This window comes from Chionomys nivalis, chromosome 7, assembly GCF_950005125.1.
Source record: "Chionomys nivalis chromosome 7, mChiNiv1.1, whole genome shotgun sequence".
Lineage (NCBI taxonomy): Eukaryota > Metazoa > Chordata > Mammalia > Rodentia > Cricetidae > Chionomys > Chionomys nivalis.
Genome location: NC_080092.1, coordinates 43,478,494 through 43,496,918, shown reverse-complemented (window position 1 = coordinate 43,496,918; position 18,425 = coordinate 43,478,494). Strand labels below are relative to the sequence as shown.

General features: G+C 52.7%; 1 protein-coding gene across 2 annotated transcripts in view; it reads left to right on the top strand.

Annotated features, from left to right (window-relative positions):
- Positions 1–4,197: 4,197 nt before the first annotated feature.
- The window catches only part of Slc5a10 (solute carrier family 5 member 10), a 50,836-nt gene continuing 36,608 nt past the window's right edge, over positions 4,198–18,425 (top strand). The window contains exons 1-8 of one of the 2 annotated variants that reach the window (XM_057774581.1): positions 4,198–4,311; positions 9,347–9,418; positions 9,775–9,879; positions 10,219–10,278; positions 10,729–10,833; positions 16,583–16,688; positions 16,850–16,930; positions 18,203–18,408. In XM_057774581.1, coding sequence (XP_057630564.1) covers positions 4,198–4,311; positions 9,347–9,418; positions 9,775–9,879; positions 10,219–10,278; positions 10,729–10,833; positions 16,583–16,688; positions 16,850–16,930; positions 18,203–18,408 — 849 coding nt within the window. The remainder of the gene's footprint in view (positions 4,312–9,346; positions 9,419–9,774; positions 9,880–10,218; positions 10,279–10,728; positions 10,834–16,582; positions 16,689–16,849; positions 16,931–18,202; positions 18,409–18,425) is intronic. The other variant, XM_057774582.1, reaches the window with a different exon arrangement.

Sequence of the window (18,425 nt, the reverse complement as noted above, 5' to 3'; positions counted from 1 at the left end):
CTCTGCCACCATGAGTCTAACCTGAAATAGGTCCTTCCTCTGAGTTCTTTTTTGTCAGGTGTCTTAATTACAGTTCTGTTGCCGTGAAGAGATACCATGACCACAGCAACTCATAAAGGAAAAACATTTAATTGGGTGGCTTGCGTTTTCAGAGGTTTAGTTCATTATCATCACGGTGTAACATGGTGGCACGTGGGCAGACATGGTGCTGGAGAAGGAGCTGGGAGTCCTACATCTTGCAGGCAACAGGAAGTGGTCTGTGACACTGGGCGAAGCTTAAGCAAAAGAGACCTTAGAGCCCACCCCCATGGTGACACACTTCTTCCAACAAGTCCTACTCTAACCAAACCGCACCTCCTAATAGTGCCACTCCCTATGATGTTATGGGGGTCAGTTACATTCAAACCACCACATCAGGTTTTTTGTTCCAGTGACATCCATCAGAGAGTTGGGAGTGTTGATGTAGACAGTGCCTGAGCGCAGTGAGCACTCAGTATTAGTGATGGTGACCAGGACAACAGGGACCTGAACTGGCCGCTGGGGTTCCTACTGAGCCCATGAAGCTCTGGAGAAGAGGCAGGGATGATGGGGCTGGATTGTTCAGTGGGGTGTTTGAGGGGAACTGTCAAGTGGCTGCCTGGACTTTCGTCCCCAAAAGCTCAGCCTCAGGACTGGCAAACCAGGACTGGGAAGGGAATCCAAGCAAGAAGGGTCACCAAGAGGCTATGGGCCCAGCAGATGAGGGTGATGCACACAGGTGGGCAGTGGCAGCTAGGAAGTGTCACCGTCTGGGTTCATCTCCACCGCCTGTCATCAAGCCCTCACAAGACTCTCCTTGGGCTTCTCAGAAGTTAAAACCAGCCTGAACCTGCTCCCAGAGCAGCTCCCGCATGACTGAGGGTTCCCAGCCAGGCCAAGGCAAAGGCTGCAGTCTCAAAAAGCGCTCAAGCTGTGTTGAAGCATGGAGAGTGGAGACTCTACCCCGTGTCTCCCTTCTCCTGTTGAAGCACGGAGAGTGGAGACTCTCTTTACCCTGTGTCTCCCTTCTCCTGTTGAAGTATGGAGAGTGGAGACTCTTTACCCTGTGTCTCCCTTCTCCTGTTGAAGCATGGAGAGTGGAGACTCTCTTTACCCTGTGTCTCCCTTCTCATACAAGCTTGCTTTGAGTTCTAAACATCTCTGCAGTTCAGATATGTAAGCTTTGTGCATCCTAAGATCTCTCTAACATCTATCTGTTGTCTTCTAACACCTATCATCTGCCTATCTATTAGTTACTAATCTATCCATCTATCCACCTATCATCTCTCATCTACCTATCTATAACCTATTAATTATTAATCTGTCAATATACCATCCATTTTCATCTATCTGTCATCTATCCATTATCAATCATCTGTCTGTCTGTCTATATCCATCTAACATCCACTTGTCTGACAGAATTCATACCAGATGCTGCTCAGGCCAAGCTCACCTGCAGCAGCCTCTTTGTTCTGGAAATGTCAGGCCTCTCCAGAGCCTTCTGTGACTCCCTAGAAGACCCCTCAGGTGCTCTGATTTCTGGGGAGTAACAGGAGCCTGGTCTCACATCACCGGGGGACTTCACAGACCTCAGGTTTCCAGGCTGTAGGATATCGGAGGGCTACAGATGGCAGCCCATCCCTCACACTAGCATAAATAATACTCCTCAACAGGTGTGCCCCCCTCCTCATTTTCCACTTACAGAGTCACTTCTTGGCAATCCAGGGCCTCTCTCTCCCTCCTCTGCCACCCACAAGGGAATCAGAAACAGCCTGACTACATGAAACATCCCCTTCTTGAGACCTGTACTTGTGAGCCTGAAGTCTCCTCAGAGCCCCTGCCACGCAGCTATCACTGGCCTGTATCATTGTGATGTTAATAACACTAATAAATCTCTAACCCACCTCAGTGTCCACCTCAGTGCCTCTGTCTATTGTCATCCACCTCTGCCATTTACTTTTTACCATCCAGAGCCACCATCTTCCATTCTGCTGCATGAAGCCAGCCACCTTGCCTTTCCCCTTCCCCTGCCCAATGTGGCATCCCCAGGCTGGAGGTCCCATTGTGCCCACATCTTGTCTGGGAGACTGTGGAGGGCATTCCCAGAGTTCTGCTGTTGTGTCTGGCCTTGCATTGGTCACTGTGTGACTGTCCCCTGTGGATAGAGGGGGCAGTTGGTAGTGAAATAAACTATAGACCCATAGATGTCGCACGGCACAGCCCTGCACTTAGCTTACCAGCTGTTCAGAGCATATGGGACTCATTAGTGCAGGGTGTCCAGCTCTTTCCTTTACTATCATGGCAGGAAGCGTGGCAGCAAGCAGAACACTCGAGTAGCTAAGAGCTACATTCTGATCCTCAAACAGAGGGAGAAAGACTGGGCCTGGCGTGGGCTTTTGAAACCTCAAAGTCCACCCCCAGTGACACATTTCCTCCAACAAGGTTACACCTCCTAATCGAGCCTTTCAAATAGTGCCTCCCCCTAGTGACTAAGCATCAGATATATAAACTTATGGGGGACATTCTTTTTGTTTGTTTTTTGAGACAGGATTTCTTTGTGTAGCCCTGGCTGTCCTGGAACTCACTTTGTAGACCAGGCTGGCCTTCAATTCACAGAGATCCCCCTGAGTGCTGAGATTAAAGGCATGGGCCACCACCGCCTGACATAGGGGCCATTCTCATTCAAACAACCGCACTCAATAAACCTCGATGTTACCCAGTGGGTCTTCAGACTGCTACATGTTGTACAAGTTCTAATTGGTGTCAATAATAACAACCCGGAGTCAGATATTGGGGTAAATGCTGAACCATTAGAGAGGAAAAGGAGCAAACAGCCAACTCTCACCTTGCTAACTCCTCAGCTGAAGAAGGGCTGAACTCCTGTCTCCTCCTGCCTTATATTCCTCTCTCCACCCAGCCATATTACTTCCAGTCTATCTATAGAGACCTCCAGACCTCTATGGTTAATTAGTGGCTAGCTCCACCCTCTGATCTTCAGACAAGCTTTATTTGTTAGAGTACAAACAAGATACCAGCACAGCTACGAGTGAGTATTTGGTTCCCAGACACTGCTGACAGTCACTTGCAGGCAAGCGTAGTGAGGACAGAGCCCTTTAAGCCTGCTGAAGCCTGTGCTCACTTTCCTGTCTTGCTCTTGTCCCGCACAGAAGAGTTAACCTTTAGTCTCTGCTCAGGGTTGCCAAGTAGCAGGCGGGGTGGGATTGTAGGCCAGTGTGTTCCCGGTGGCGGTCACCTACTCATTAACACTTCTGGAAGGGTACAGTTAAACTCCAAACACTTCACAGAACACGAGCCAGGCTGCTGAATGAAGCGTGAGGCGACTGTGACCTGCTGAGCACTGATGACACTGGCGAAGCGGTGGAGGTCTTGGTGGAGTTACAGCGAACCTAGAACCACCACTGCCAGGATGCAGAGACCCAGGTCTCAGTCTGCAGGAGAACCTAGCTCTGCCCCTTGAATGATGGGGACAGACAACTTAGCCTTCAGTTCTGTTTCCTTGGCTAGACTGGGATATCACCTACCACCTAAGGTGGCTTTCATCATGACATGGGAGCAACTGCAGAATGGCAAGGGGTCCTTGGTATTTGACAGCTATTGGCCCAGGCCGGAGTGGTGGGTAAATGGGTGGCCAAGTGGACAGACAGGTCAGGCCTGTCTTGCTTGCTAGAAAAACAGGAGAAATAATGGCTGCAGGACTTAGGGCCTGGCATTGTCAGGAGCCACCATCTTGAGTTCAGCTCAGACTACTGACTCTAGGGATATAATCTGTCCCTCGGGGAGATGTCCCCAGAGGCAAGGCAGCCACCCCACTGCCCCATGCTTCCTGCATAAATTAAGTCTAGCTAAAGCCAAACCGGGGCATTGGCATTTCCTTCTGAGCCGGTCCACTTTTGTTCTCTCTCAACCCACTCGGCGTTTAAGAAGTTCCTTCCCCTGCCCTCACTTGTCCCAGATCACCCCAGTTTCTGCCCTCTGGGATTCACTTGCCGCTGGGGGGCAAAGAGGCTTATATCTGCACACACCTCTGCACGCGGCCACATCGTGGGCTGGAGATGCCACTTTCTCGCTTGGTTTAATGATCAATTAATTCTGCTCAGAAAGCCCTTCGTGACCTTGCTTCTCTTCAGTCCCTGAGCTCAGAGTGGTATTTGCTGCAGGATGGCAGCTGACAACTCCACCGGGGACTTCCATGCTCCAGGGACCCCGCTGAGTGTCACGGACATCATTGTCATTGCTGTGTATTTTGCCTTGAATGTGGCCGTGGGCATATGGGTAAGAACCTGCAGTAGCCCACTGGGCTCTCGCCGTTGAACTGGGGCCAGCACATCCCTGGGTGTCTGCACGGGTTTTATTTGGTGGCTTGCTGCCTGAGCACTAGAATTGTGAGTCTCTAGCTATGCTCAAAGTCCTGGTGCAGAAGCCAGAGGCAGGAGGGTGTTTGGGGCCTGGAAGCTCCTGAGCTTAGTTTCCCCCCCCCCCCACAATGTGACAGGCAGATGATTCAATCCAGCAACAGATCCACCAACACTGCTATGTCGATGCCAGGCCCTTTCCTGTGCCCCATCCCCACTCCAGCCCCCTGGAAGGCAGAACTTGTGGGTGGATAAGAAGTCAAAGCAAAGGGTTTTAGATTTACCCAGCGGTCCACAGAGTGGGCATGGGCTGTCCCTGGTGTCATCATGGCGCCAGTCTTCAAGGTACTCATAAATGGGAGGGAGTGTAACAAGTCAGCTGTGCCCCAGCTCCCTGTGCCATGGTCAGGGCAATTCCTCGCCTCGGCCTTGGAGCCCTGAGGTTCTCCATAGGAGAATCATTATCCTTTCTTTCCTTCTATGACTCCTGGCCAAGATAAGAGCCTGGGGATGGGAGACTGGTCATGCTCACTCAGTATTGTAGGCTGGTGACAGTGCCTACTCTACAGCGTGACAGCTACCAGTGAGGCCGGTGGAAGACATCACTCCACCGCCACCATTGGAGCTATAGGAGACGCAGTGCCAGCAGGACTACAGTGGTTAGTGATGCTGGACAGTGTTGAGGGCGACAATGGTAGTGATAGCAATGGGGAGGTTTTAAAGGTGGTAATGGTGAGGATAATAATGATGATAATGGTGGTGGTAATGGTTATGGTGGTAATGGTTATGGTAGTAATGGTGATGATAATAATGGTGATGATAATGGTAATGGTGAAGATAATAATGGTGATAATGGTGGTGGTATTGATGGTGGTGGTAATGGTGATGATGATAATAATGGTGGTAATAGTCATGATAATGATGGTGACTGTGATAATGGTTACGGTGGTATAAATACTCCACAGACTTGCCTATAGGTCAGTCTGGTGGTTGCATTTCCTCAATTAAGAGTCTCTCTTCCCAGATATGTGTAGTTGACAAAAACCAACCAGTGCAGTGGTGATGGTGGTTGTGGTGGTGGTGGTGATGGTGATGACAATAATGATGGTAATAAAGATGGTGGTAATGAGGATGGTGGTGGTGATGGTGATGACAATAATGATAATAATGATGATGTAATGGCAATGGTGGTGCTAATAATGGTGGTAATGGTGATGATAATGATGGTGGTAATGATGATGGTGGAGGTAATGATAATGGTGGTAATGGTGATGATAATGATGGTGGTAATGATGATGGTGGCGATAATGATAATGGCGGTAATGGTGATGATAATAATGATGTAATGGTGATGGTGGTGGTAATAATGGTGGTAATGGTGATGATAATGATGGTGGTAATGATGATGGTAGAGGTAATGGTGATGATAATAATATGGTGATGGTGGTAATGATAGTGGTGGTTGTCTTAGTTGGGGTTCCTATTGTTCTGATAAAACACCCTTACCAAAAGCAACGTGAGAGAAAAGGGTTTATTTCATCATATAGCTCTCAAGCCATAACCTAACCCTGAGGGAAGTCAGGGCAGGGACCTGGAGGCAAGAGCTGATGCTGCAGAGACTATGGAGGGTGCTGCTGACTGACTTGATTCCCATGCTTGCTCAGCTTCCTTTCTTATAGATTCCAGGACCACCAGTCCAGGGTGGCCCCACCCACATGGGCTGGGCCCTCCAGCATCAGCCACTAATTAAGAAAATGCTCCACAGGCTCACCTACAGGCCAGTCTAATGGATGCATCTCCTCAGTTGAGATTCCCTCTCCAGATATGGTGTAGCCGACAAAACCAATCAGTGCAATGGTGGTGGTGGTGGTGGTGGTGATGGTGGTGATGGTGGTGGTGGTGATGGTGGTGATAGTGGTGATGGTGATGAAGGTGGTGGTGACGGTGATGGTGGTGGTGAAGGTGGTGGTGATAGTGGTGATGGTAGTGGTGGTTATGGTGGTGGTGGTGATGGTGGTGAAGGTGGTGGTGATGGTGGTGGTAGTGATGGTGGTGATGGTGGCGATGGGGTGGTGGTGATGGTGATGGTGGTGGTGATGGGGTGGTGGTGGTAGAGACAGCACTAACATAATCAATTATATCAAATACTGAACGACAAATGGCTATCGACAGAGCAAGGTTCTTCTCTTACCCAGTTCTGCTCATTTTTGTACTTCTCGGGTCCTGTTTTGGTTTGGTCTTGTTTGGTTTTAATTTTATTTTATTTTATGCATATGGATGTCTTGCTTGCATGTATGTCTGTGCATCATGTGCATGCCTGGTTGGTGCCCATGGAGGCCAGAAGTGAATCAGATCCTCTGAAACTGGAGTTACGGATGGTTGTGACCAATCATGTGGCTGCTGCTCTTCAGGAAGAGCACTCAATGCTCCTAACCACTGAACCATCTCTCCAGCCCCACGGTGCGTGCATGTGTGTGTGTGTGCGTGTGTGTGCTCTTAACCACTGAACCATCTTTCCAGCCCCATAGTGTGTGTGTGTGTGTGCTCCTAACCACTGAACCATCTCTCCAGCCCCACAGTGCGTGCGTGTGTGCATGTGCACACGCATATGTTTGCATGTGTGTGTTTTACAAGGTGCTGTTTTAACAATCCTGCTTATCTCTGGTGCCATTTTTCCGACTGCATGCTCTCACTCTCCCTGTTGCAGTTTGCTAATTGGCACAACTTCCTTATCAGCATTATACCTTCCATGTTGATCTGTAACCTTTGATATTACCAAGGTAACCATCTGGGTGTGCCGCGTCCATATAGACAGGGAACTTATACTCCTATTGTTCCTCTGCCTGAGGTTCCTGGTGTCTCTCCTCCCCTCAGGCCTCCCTATGTCCCCAGATAGGTCCCCAAATGAGGCTAATTAGTAACCTGCCATGCCCCGTAAGTGTTCAAGTGAACCGAAGGGTTGCCGTTCCTTCCCTCCAAATCAAAAGCTAGAAATGATTAAACTCTGCGGTGGGGAGGAGACTGTAGCTCCTAGGAAAGGCTCCTGAAGGAGAGAGCTGGTGTGACTCCAGTGAGCTGGGGAACAGCAAGGAAATCAGCCTCCTTCTGACCAATCAAAGCACGCAGCACCGCCTTCATCTCGCCCTGCCCAGGCCACCTCCAGCCCCAGCGACTACCCTCAGCAGCGTCCTAGCAACAGTGCACAGGACTCTGGGCAGCCAGCCCCTCCTTCAAGCCCACCAGTTCCTGGCATCACCATGGGCTCTGTGCCTGCCACCCAAGCAGAGAGAAATCCACAACGGTGCCCACAGTCTCTGTGCTTAGGCTTGTGGGCCAAGGACTGTAGAGGCTGAGAGGCCTGGGTGAAGGCGTCCAACACTGGTTACAGGGAACAGATTCCCTAGCAGCCTCTTGGATTTGGTTCATGAAGTCCAGTCCCGGCTAATGGGCACACATCTTGGTGCTGTTCTGAGTCACACTTGTGGTCTCTGTCCTTTCTAAAAGCTTCCGGCACTTGTGTGTAGCCGTGCACTGAGCATCACTTAAATGAGTAAAAACGTCAGGCAGGGGAGATGGCCCGATGGTGAAGCAAGTGCTATGTGAGCGTGAGGGTCTGGGTCCAAAATCCCAGGACGCATTTAAGCACGCACCTGTGAGACCAATGCTTCTATGACAAGGAGACGGGAGGCGAGCAGGAGAATTCCAGAAACTCACAGGACAGCTAACTGGTTATGCAATGCTGCACAGCAAGAGACCCTGTCTTAAACAAAGTGGGAGATGAGGATTGACATCAGAGGTTATCCTCTGACCTTCATACATGCACCACGGCACATGCGCACGCACGCACGCACGCACGCACACACAATAATACAAACGAGATGCGTGAGACACTGAATCTCCGGCAGCAGGTCTGGACAGTGAGTTTAGACCAGAGTTCCAAGGGATGATAACTGCATGTAATTCTGATGCTGAAGGTTTGATGACGGGGGAACTGTTAAATAACCGAGTGACAAAGACCATTGTTTTAGAGAACAGTAGTTCCCAGCAGGCCAGACCGACAGGGTTGGAGAGATGGCTCAGTGGTTAGGAGCACTTGATGCTCCTCCAGGGGACCAGGGTTCAATTCCCAGCCACATGGTGCTTCACGAGCATCTGTTCCAGAAGATCGCATACCATCTTCTGGCCGCCAAAGGCTCCAGGTATGCATGGGGTGCACAGACATACATGCAGGCGAAACTCTCATACATATAAAATAAAAATAGAAGTCCTAAAAAAAAAAAAAAGAAAAGAAAAGATGGAATCAGTCACACTACAGTTTGACCTCCTCAGTGTGAGAGTAGCTGCTCCGCCGGACCCTCCAAGACAGCAGGATGGAAGAGGCACCGCTGCCTGCCTGCCTGTGTCAATAGGGATAAACAACACAGTGTCCCCTGCAGCAGAGAGCTAAAGTAAGCCAAGGACCCCATGCCTCTGTTTTTCTGCCCTGCCTCCATTCTCTGCCTCCCGAGGATAGTTACTTTGGAGCTGGCAGGCCACTTAGAATGTTCGTTGCCTTTTTAGCCTGTCTATAAAACCATCCCCTCCTGCTTGACCAATAGAAATGATCATTCTGTCTTAGGAGAGAAATCACAACCAAATTTGAAACAGAAAATAAACCAGGCGCACGATAATTGTGCCTCTTTTGCTGGCTGAATAATATTCCACTGTACGGAACACCTCGTTTTGTTTACTCATCAGTAGGTGGACTTTGAGTTGTTTCCACTTGGGGCTATTTTGAATAATGCTACCAAGAACATTCTATGTGCCTCTGTGTAGACATGGTCTCACTTCTCTGAGGGTCACATGGCATTGCTCTGCTCAGAGTATAGAGGAGCTGCCCCGGGTTCCGGGGGAGGCAGCAGCTTCTGATGTTTGTTGCAGTTTGTTGCAGTTCCTTCCCTTTGCTGTTCTTGCAGTCTGCATGTCGAGCCAGCAGGAACACAGTGAGTGGCTACTTCCTGGCAGGCCGGGACATGGCTTGGTGGCCGGTGAGTTCACCTCTCCTCTGTCCACAGGCAATCTGCATCCCCGAGGTCACTTTCTGTGCCCCCTTCAAGGTCCCTGTTTAAGACCAGCTCAATGGAATAGGCCTGGGCTGGAGGAGACTCCCAAGTCAGCTGTGTAGGGACAAACTGCTCGAAGTTTTCTAAAGGGCTTTGGAGTCTGAAAACTCTATTTCTTAGCCTGTGGGTGCCCCAACTTGCACCCCTAAGCCTGGGTTCTTCATGTGTGAAGAGGGAGTGCCCTCCTTTCCCCCTTGGACTGTCAGGTTGGGGGAGGTATTTCTGGGTCAGGTGGGGCTGAGGTCATGGGCTCACAGTGATCACTTTTCTTCCCTCTGCAGATCGGAGCCTCGCTCTTTGCAAGCAGTGAGGGCTCTGGCCTCTTCATCGGACTGGCAGGCTCAGGTGCTGCTGGTGGCCTGGCTGTGGCCGGTTTCGAATGGAATGTGAGCCTCAGAGGATGGGCACCTCCTGCGGGAGGGTCAGGGCGGAGGACACAGTCACACTGACTGGCCCTTGGATATGGTGGCTCCCAGCAGTGTGGATCAGCCAGGGTCTGCCAGGCTGCAGGACACAGCATGCCAGGACAAATGTAGACACAGACACGTTGGGTGACCCCACTGACCAGAGAGGCCCATAGAAGGGAGAAGTGTCAGCTTCTTATAGCAAAGCAGGAGGGGCTGGGGCAGCCTCAGCACCACCAGGCTCTATCACATCTGACTGTGTGCCAGGGTAGGGCTCTCGGGAGCTGTGCCCACAGCCCTTTCCTGCCTCTGTTCCCACAGGCCACCTATGTGCTTTTGGCGCTGGCATGGGTGTTTGTACCCATCTACATATCTTCAGAGGTGAGTCTTCCTGGGGCCTTGGCAGAGGCTGGACCCTCACCAAGTTAGCAGGGGCTGGACCCTCACCAAGTTAGCAGGGGCAGGCAGGACCTCTGAGACATCATGTCACAGGGCTGGGTTTACTGACATCTCTGTCGAGCAATTACAGCTGGTCCCTTTGGCCCTTACTGTCACACGCAACTGGCCCACCATGGCCAGCACACTGCCTATCGGGGCTGCTGCTCCAGGCAGCCCCTTGGTAATACGTACACCTGTCTGCATTATCTGAGACCCTCCTGTCCCCAGCCTCAGTCCTGAATTCGCTGAGTCTGCAATTCCTTTTCTGGAAGCTTCTGTGCTTTCTAGGTGCAGGGCTTGGCCTGGGGCGGATGCGCCCCGGAATGGAGCTGGTTCTCCCCGATACTCATGTTGTAAGAGAACACTTAGCCCTCATCCCTTCTGCCTACCCAGATTGTCACCTTGCCTGAGTACATCCAGAAGCGCTTCGGTGGCCAGCGCATACGCATGTATCTATCCGTCCTGTCCCTGCTGCTGTCTGTCTTCACCAAGATATCGGTGAGCTGCCCCAGCCTGCTTCTGCATGGGAACATCCAGGGTCTAGGAATGCATGGTGCATGGGAGGAGCCTCAGAGACTAGCTTCTCTGGCAGCCGAGGGCCAGGGAGAGGCAGCATCTCCCAAGTCTGGGACAGCTGCTCCTGATGCCCAGTTAGGGAAGGGTGAGGGATGAGATCTGAGCTATTCAAAGTAAGCCAGGAACTGGGTGGTCGTGGTGCACACCTTTAATCCCAGCACTCGGGAGGCAGAGGGCAGGTGGATCTCTGTGAGTTCGAGGCCAGCTTGGTCTACAGAGCGAGTTCAAGAGCTGTTAGACAGAGAAACCCAGGGGACTGAGCCAGGATTCACCACTAGAGGGAGCCAAAGGCCTCATGGTGCCTGCCAGTTCCAGCTTCTAAGCCTTCTCTTAGGACCTCGCCCTGGAAATAGCGAAAGCAGGAACCCCATTTTCAGTGACAGAATAGGAGGAACTCAGGGCCTGTCTGGGGCAAGCACCTGGTCTTACAGATAGGGAACTTGAGGTTGGAAGGAAGGTCAGTGGTTTTGTGGTAGGCCCATTAACAGTTCCTCAGGATTGCCTTGCTCTAGCAGCTGCAGGCTCCTGAGAGGAGCTTGGACAGGAGTCAGTGACCAGGGAGCTGGCCTAGCCTAGTCTGCTGCCTCCTGTGGGGAGCACAGCCAGTTCTCAGGATCCGGAGAGGTGGATGCTGTTTCCCATGACCTCAGCAACGTCCTGCCACAGTCTTTTCTAGGTGTTCCCAGAGAATCAGGATGGCTTATCTCCTCTCTCTCTCTCTCTCTTTCTCTCTCTCTCTCTCTCTCTCTCTCTCTCTCTCTCTCTCTCTCTCTCTCTCTCTCTCTCTCTCTCTCTCTCTCTCTCTCTCTCTCTCTCTCCTCTCTCTCGGGATTCCTTTGCAATCTGGAGGGACCTGGCCTTGAGTTTGACTGCCCCTCTCCCACTCTTCCTCTTACCCCCACCCCCTTCCTCCCAAAACTCACCTCCTAGAAGTCAGGCAGAAGGCCTGATCCTGGCCTGCCCAGGGCCCACTCTACTGTGTGTGTGTAGTCGGGGGGTGGGGATGGAAGCATACACAAGGCAATCCTGGGGCTCCAGTAAGGAAGAGGTGTGATAGTCAGGGAGGATGCCAAGGAAAGAGATGGTGGCGGGGTCTGAGGCACACTGGCGGACTCTAACAATCATAGAAACAGTCAAGTGTCATGTCACATCTGGTTCTGGGACAGACAGACTGCTCTGGAGGGGACAGGAGACTGTGGCCTTAGGCTGTGGGAGGTCAAAGAGCCCCAAAACTGGCGGGGTATCCACAGCCGCTAACAGGACAGCTCTGCAGAATCACTCAGCTGAGCTGGGGGAGAAGGAAAAGGGAAATGGATGGAATCTTGGGGTGCTTCCTTCCCCATCAAAGGCTTCACACTGGGAGACTCCAAGTGGGCCACTGGGCAAGACTTCAGAGGACAGAAGGAACACGGGAGGGGCCTCAGAGACAAGCTCAGCAGCAGCTGGTGAGTCCTTCAAGGTTGTGGTGACTGGGCCAAGGTCAGCTAATCTCCAGGTTTCTGTCAGAACCACAACAGCCAGGATGTGGCTTCAGACTCTGCCTTGTGGGTGACTCCGAGTTACCACCTGTAAATGGGGAGCAGTCACGTCAAGGCCTTGCCTCAGCACCAGGCCGGACTGCCTGCTGAGGTTGAGGGGAAGCGGGAGGAGGCACTAATTGCTGCGCTTCGTTTGGGAGAGGCTGGGCCCGCCCTGGGTCTTGGCTTCAAGTATGGAGCTATTTGAAGTGCGTGGGCCACAGTAGGCCCAGACACAGAGCCCAGGAACGCCCTGCCTGTCTGTACAGCTTGTCCAGGCAGAGGTCACAGGGCCCTCCCGCTGCTATTGTTCAGACAGGAGCTCCAGCAGGCAGAAGATCTACCATGGCCGGTATGGAAAATCACAGCCGGTGCTCAGAGCCAAGAGTCCAAGCGCAGTTCCATCACTGTGGGGCTCTGGAAAACAGGGGAGAGAAGCATGACACCACACGCCCCTCAATAAAGGCTAACCAGGGCTCACAAGGAGAGCCATCATGGCTCACAAGGAGATCCGTCACACCACATCACCTCTCCCCCCCCCCCCAGCCGCACACCGCACATCAGCCATATTGGCCTCCATGCACTTGCACAAACACCAGGCAAGCCTCTGAGTTTCTGCCTCAGGGCCTCTGCCCTCGCTATGGTCCTCCATCACACGCTCTTCCCTGGGGATGCACGCTGCGCCTTTGCCTCTCTGGACTCGCAAATCTCTCCTCTTTCACCCCGCCCCTGCACGTCTAACCCCTTTATTCTCTCTCCCTCTTTCTTCAGACCTGCAACATTTTCTGGGATTATGAATTAACTGACTTAGAAAGTCATAGCTGAGGGTAGTGACTCATCGCTGTCATCCTAACATCTGAGAGGCTGAGGCAGGAGGATTGCTATGAAGTCAAGGCAAGCCTTGGTTACAGAGTAAGACCCTCTCTCAATAAATCAACCAAGAGAGAGTATATCCTCACCAGGCAGTGGTGGCACATGCATTTAATCTCAGCACTCAGGAGGCAGAAGCAGGCAGATCTTTGTGAGTTTGAGACCATCCTGGTCTATGGAGTGAGCTCCTGGACAGCTGGAACCCTGTCTCAAAATAAATAAATAAGGGAAAAAAGAAAGGAGGGGAGGGAGGGAGGAAGGAAGAAAACAGAAAGGAAGGAAGGAAGGAAGGAAGAAAGAAACAGCCAGAGCCTGGAACAGCCAGAGCCTGGAAGCCCAGCCCCTGCCCAGCAGTTATGGGCACTCTGTTATTCTCCTTGCATAAGGCAAGGACAGGCAAGGCTGCAGGGCTGTCAAGGGGCAGGAAGGGAAAATGGGGTTGGCATTTGGAAAGAGTCCTCAGTGGCAGGGGTACTGAGAGGCAGAGTGTGGCAAAGACAAGCAGGTCCTCTTCTGAGCCACCTCCCCGCCACCTGAGACAGCACCCACAAAATGGGCAAGGCCCTAGATCGGGAACATGAGTGACCCCTGGAGGGGTCCCAGGAATTCTGTGCAGCTCCTCAGAGGAATGAGCACAAGAGAAGTGGGGCGGGATGGCAGGCAGAGGGCACAGACCCTGGTCTCCATCAGCTCCTAGGTCGCAGCAGGAAGGGCCCATTCCCATCGGTGCTGAGTTCAGTACTGATCTCCTTGGGGAACCCCAGAAGCCTGAAGGCCCAGGGTCCTGCAGCTAAAAAGATGGCCTCGTCTTCTTCCTGGGACCATGTGACCTTAAGCAAGGCAACTGCTGTCCAACGTTGGCAACTATCTGTTAGGGGCTTGTGAGCATTATGGGAGCCATGGACTATGTGACACTCAGGATGGTGCCTGGCACACAAACATGTATCCCTTATCAAGGCATGCCAGGCTTTCTGGAACAACAGGGCTTTGAGAACCAGCTGGGTACCAGGGCAGGCAAAGAGCTCTTATAGAGAGCTTGACAGGAGTGGCAGTGCTGCTGAGGAAGAGGTGGGGAGGGGAGGCCTGTGGTGAGGTGAGTGTGGGCCAGTCAGAACCCACTGCAGCAGCAACAGCAACAGCAGCAGCAGCGGCGGCGGAGGCCTGGTTTGTTTCAGGCCTGAGGGTAGTCCTTTCTTTAGGACGAGGAGGCCCAGTGCTGTCCTTTGGGCAGTGTCTCTGGGTTTTGCCATGACAGACAAATTCCTGCACTCTCTTGGCCTCCATATCCCATGTCTTTGGGGAATTAGGTGAGACTCTGTGGGTTCCCCCATATCATCAATAAAAGGCAGCACAAAGGACAGGAAGTCCCAGGGAGGGTCCCCATCTTCTGCACCTTTAATGCCAGGCTAGTGGGCTAAGGTATGGAAGGCTGAGTGTGGCTGGAAACAAGTCTGTTTCACACCTGATGCCCTACTTTAACAGCTAAGGACCACAATGACCCAGGAGAAGGTGACCTGCTCAAAAGGCACAAAAGACTGGGCCACCTAGGACAGCCCCAGGTCCCCACAGCAATTAGCTTCTATTGGTACAAGGTGGAAGCCTAGGCTGGGCAGGAGGTGTTCAGGCAGGCCTCGCCAGTGCAGTCTCTCTTGGGACTGTAGAGCTCTTCCTGGATGATGAGCAGGGCTTTTACCCCATAGCTCTGTGCTGTCGGCCTCCCCAACACTGTTCAGCTGTTCTGGTGGAAGGCAGGGAGGGCACCGTGGATGAGTTGTGGGTCAGATGGACAGCCTAGAAGATGAGAAGCAGAGAGCAGACAGTCCCAGGCCCAGGAAGCTAAAATCCTAGAGGTAGCGTGGTGCTGGGAGTGAGTGCTGGATAACAGCCAGGAAGGGGACTCCTGGAATAGCTGGCTGTCCTGAGGTCTCCTAGCCCCCCTCTTACTCCTGGTGAAGCCTCAGCTGGCAATGCCAGGTGCAGATGCCTAGCAGGAAGCTGGCTTTGAGAAGTCTCCCCCTCCCTGAGCCTCAGCCTCTTCAGCCACACGAAGCAATGTCTTTTGTCCTCAAGCTGGAGGCTGATCTCTGCACTGTCTTTGCCCAGACCAGTCTGCTCCCCCGACACACACGCCCAAAGCCAGGTGCCCAAATGAAGGCTTCAGCAGTCACCTGAAAACACCACATTAGTTTCCAGATGGGGAGATCTCTCAAATGCAGGAAGGAGACAGTAGGGAGAGCTGGGGGGGTGGCATAAGAATAAGAGGCTATGGTGCCAGTGCTGTGTGTAGACGGGTTTGTTACACAGCAGGGCAGAGGTTGAGATGAGAGGCACGGATGGGAGGAGGAGTGCATGGGAAAGGTTTGGGGAGAGATATAGAGAAGGTGTTTTTGCAAGGGGTGTTAAGGAATAGGGTCATTGAATTGAATTCCCCTCCGACATCCTGTACCATCCCTGGGGCCTAGATTCTAGAGTCCAGAGCCGGGCTGGCTGCTCTAACAGCCAGGCCCTGAGGAGCTCAAAGGGTCTGGGGCCCATATCTCCTGGGCCTCAGGAAGGCTGGGCTTTGCACCAACTTGATCCATACAACTGGGGGCTAGGGTGACCCATGGCCTTGCACCTTCTTAGGGACCTATTGGTCCTGAAGGCTGACCTTGAGCTGCCCTCCCATGGCTCACACACAACACAGAAGGGCAGGTTTGGAAACAAAGTGGACAGGGCAGAGCCCATTCTTCTAGTCCTGGTACTCCCACAGTTGGTGGAAGGAAGGGCCTTCCCCAGGCTGCCTGTCCAGCCAAGCCCTGGGACCAGCCTTTGACACACCTGTCTTCAGGCCAGTCCCCCTGAAGAGCAACAGAACTGCCTTCTGCATGACTTCCAGCTACTTCAGAGGCAATTAGTTTGAGTCTCTGGGGGAGTTCCTCTTGGATGCCTCCTTGTCACAGTCCTTTATGGAATTGGGGGGACAAAGCTCTTTCATATCCCCCTGGGTAGCGGCCGAATTCAATGACAACACACTATCTGGTGGGCTCTGGCCACTTTGAATTTTATTGTGACAGTAACATTCGCCATACAACTGAACATGACACACAGCTGTCCACAGCCAGTTCTCTCTCCCACCCTCCAGCTGCCCCACCAGGTGATAAACAGCTTGTGTGGGGTGTCTCTATTCCTCTCCCCTGGGACACCTATACTTAACAATGGCTGAGGCCGAGTAACAACGCCAGTGTCTCTGAGCCCTGTATCTCACTACAATGTCTGACTTGTGCCCAACTCTCTTTCCCCAGATTGACCTGTATGCAGGAGCCCTGTTTGTTCACATCTGCCTGGGCTGGAATTTCTACCTGTCCACCATCCTCACCCTTGCCATCACGGCCGTGTACACCATCGCAGGTACCGTTCCTGAAAGCCCACCAGGAACAAGGAGCCAGGGATACATGCAGGGGAACCTTCCCACAGCATGGGGGGGCCCTGGGAGTGGCCAGTGATGCTGGTCAGACAGACTCTCCTGGCTCAGGGATGGGACACTTATCCAGTAACCTTGTTTCCGGCAGGGGGCCTGGCCACTGTGATATACACAGATGCCCTGCAGACGGTCATCATGGTGGTGGGCGCTATCATTCTGGCAGTCAAAGGTGAGGTCTGGGGGCTGGGCAAGGGTGGGCTGTCCCAGCACCCTGGAGTTCTTTAGGTTAAGCCACAGTGGATCTGCCCTACTACTGGCCTCCTTGGCTGGTAGGCTCTGCTTCCTCCTGCCTATGGGGCGCAGTGGTGAGGCGCTGCCGAGGCTCCCTCAGGGCTAGGCAGGCCTCACAGCAGGCAGCCACGCAGGCATACAATTAGCAGACCACAAAGCAGCTGAGGTGTTTCAGCCAGCGCTTAAAGTCATGTGCAGAGTCCTGGGAGGTGCTGTCTCCCGTCAGACAAAAGCCTGCAGGGAGGGAGGTATGCTGGACAGGTAACACTAGTCTAGAAATAGACAAGTGAGTTCTACTGATCCCCTGGAAGGGAAAGAGCTGGGAGGAAAGATAGGTCCTAAGGTGGGTGGTTTTAAAGGTGAAACCTCAGCTCAGGGTCTGAGACCCTGTGGCAGAGGCTACCCCTGGGCCTCCTCACAGAGATTTCTGGTAAAACAGACCCTGGCCTACCTAGGCTCCTAGCCCCACACTTCGCTGGGAAAGGGAGCCTGGGGCGATGCCAGAAGCTGTCCTACGTCCAGGTATGCTCCTCCCAGGGTAACAGCCTCCATCTCCAGAATCTCCTGCAGGCGAGGGGTCTCATGGCCATGCACAGGCTGGACGAGAGGGCAGTGACTATGGACACTGTTAGGCCAGGGCTTGGCCTTGCACCACCCAACCCTGAGGTAGATAAGACAAGTCCTGGACTCAGAGGAAAGACCCTTGGCCTGAGCCCTACCTGCTAGGCTGACCATGAGGCGCAGAGGAGCCTCTGCCTCCCTTCTCTGTGTCTTGGAAGGAAGGGGCCACATGCCAGCAGCGTCTCAGCTTTGCTGAAGTCATAGCCTACAGAAGCCCAGGTCATGGCTTCAATACCAGATGACTCAAACACCAAGAAAACTTCTTCCACCTCCTCGAAGGGCCAGTCCAAAGACTGGCAGAGAACCCCGGCCTGAGGCCAGCAGTCTTCCGGAGACTAGCCATGACTCCTGCTGGCCAACAGGACACTGTGGGCCCATGTGCAAAATGCTCATGTAATAGTTATATTTTAAATACAAATAAAATACTCTATTTCACCTTTTTTTCTTTTTTTAAACCTCAACCCTTCCTAGAGCAGGCAAGGTGAGGTAGGGACTCCAGTGATGCATGAAGTTATCTGTGAGATGAGGGTAGTAGGAGCCAGGGAGTCAGGGCCACCCAAAACCAACCCATCTGTACCCAACCCTCCAGCTTTCAACCAGATCGGTGGTTACGAGCAGCTGGAGGCAGCATATGCCCAGGCCATCCCCTCCAGGACCATCCCCAACACCACCTGCCACCTGCCGCGAGCAGACGCCATGCACATGTTCCGGGACCCTTCCACAGGAGACCTCCCGTGGACTGGGATGACCTTTGGTCTGACCATCATGGCCACCTGGTACTGGTGCACTGACCAGGTGAGCACCAACATTGC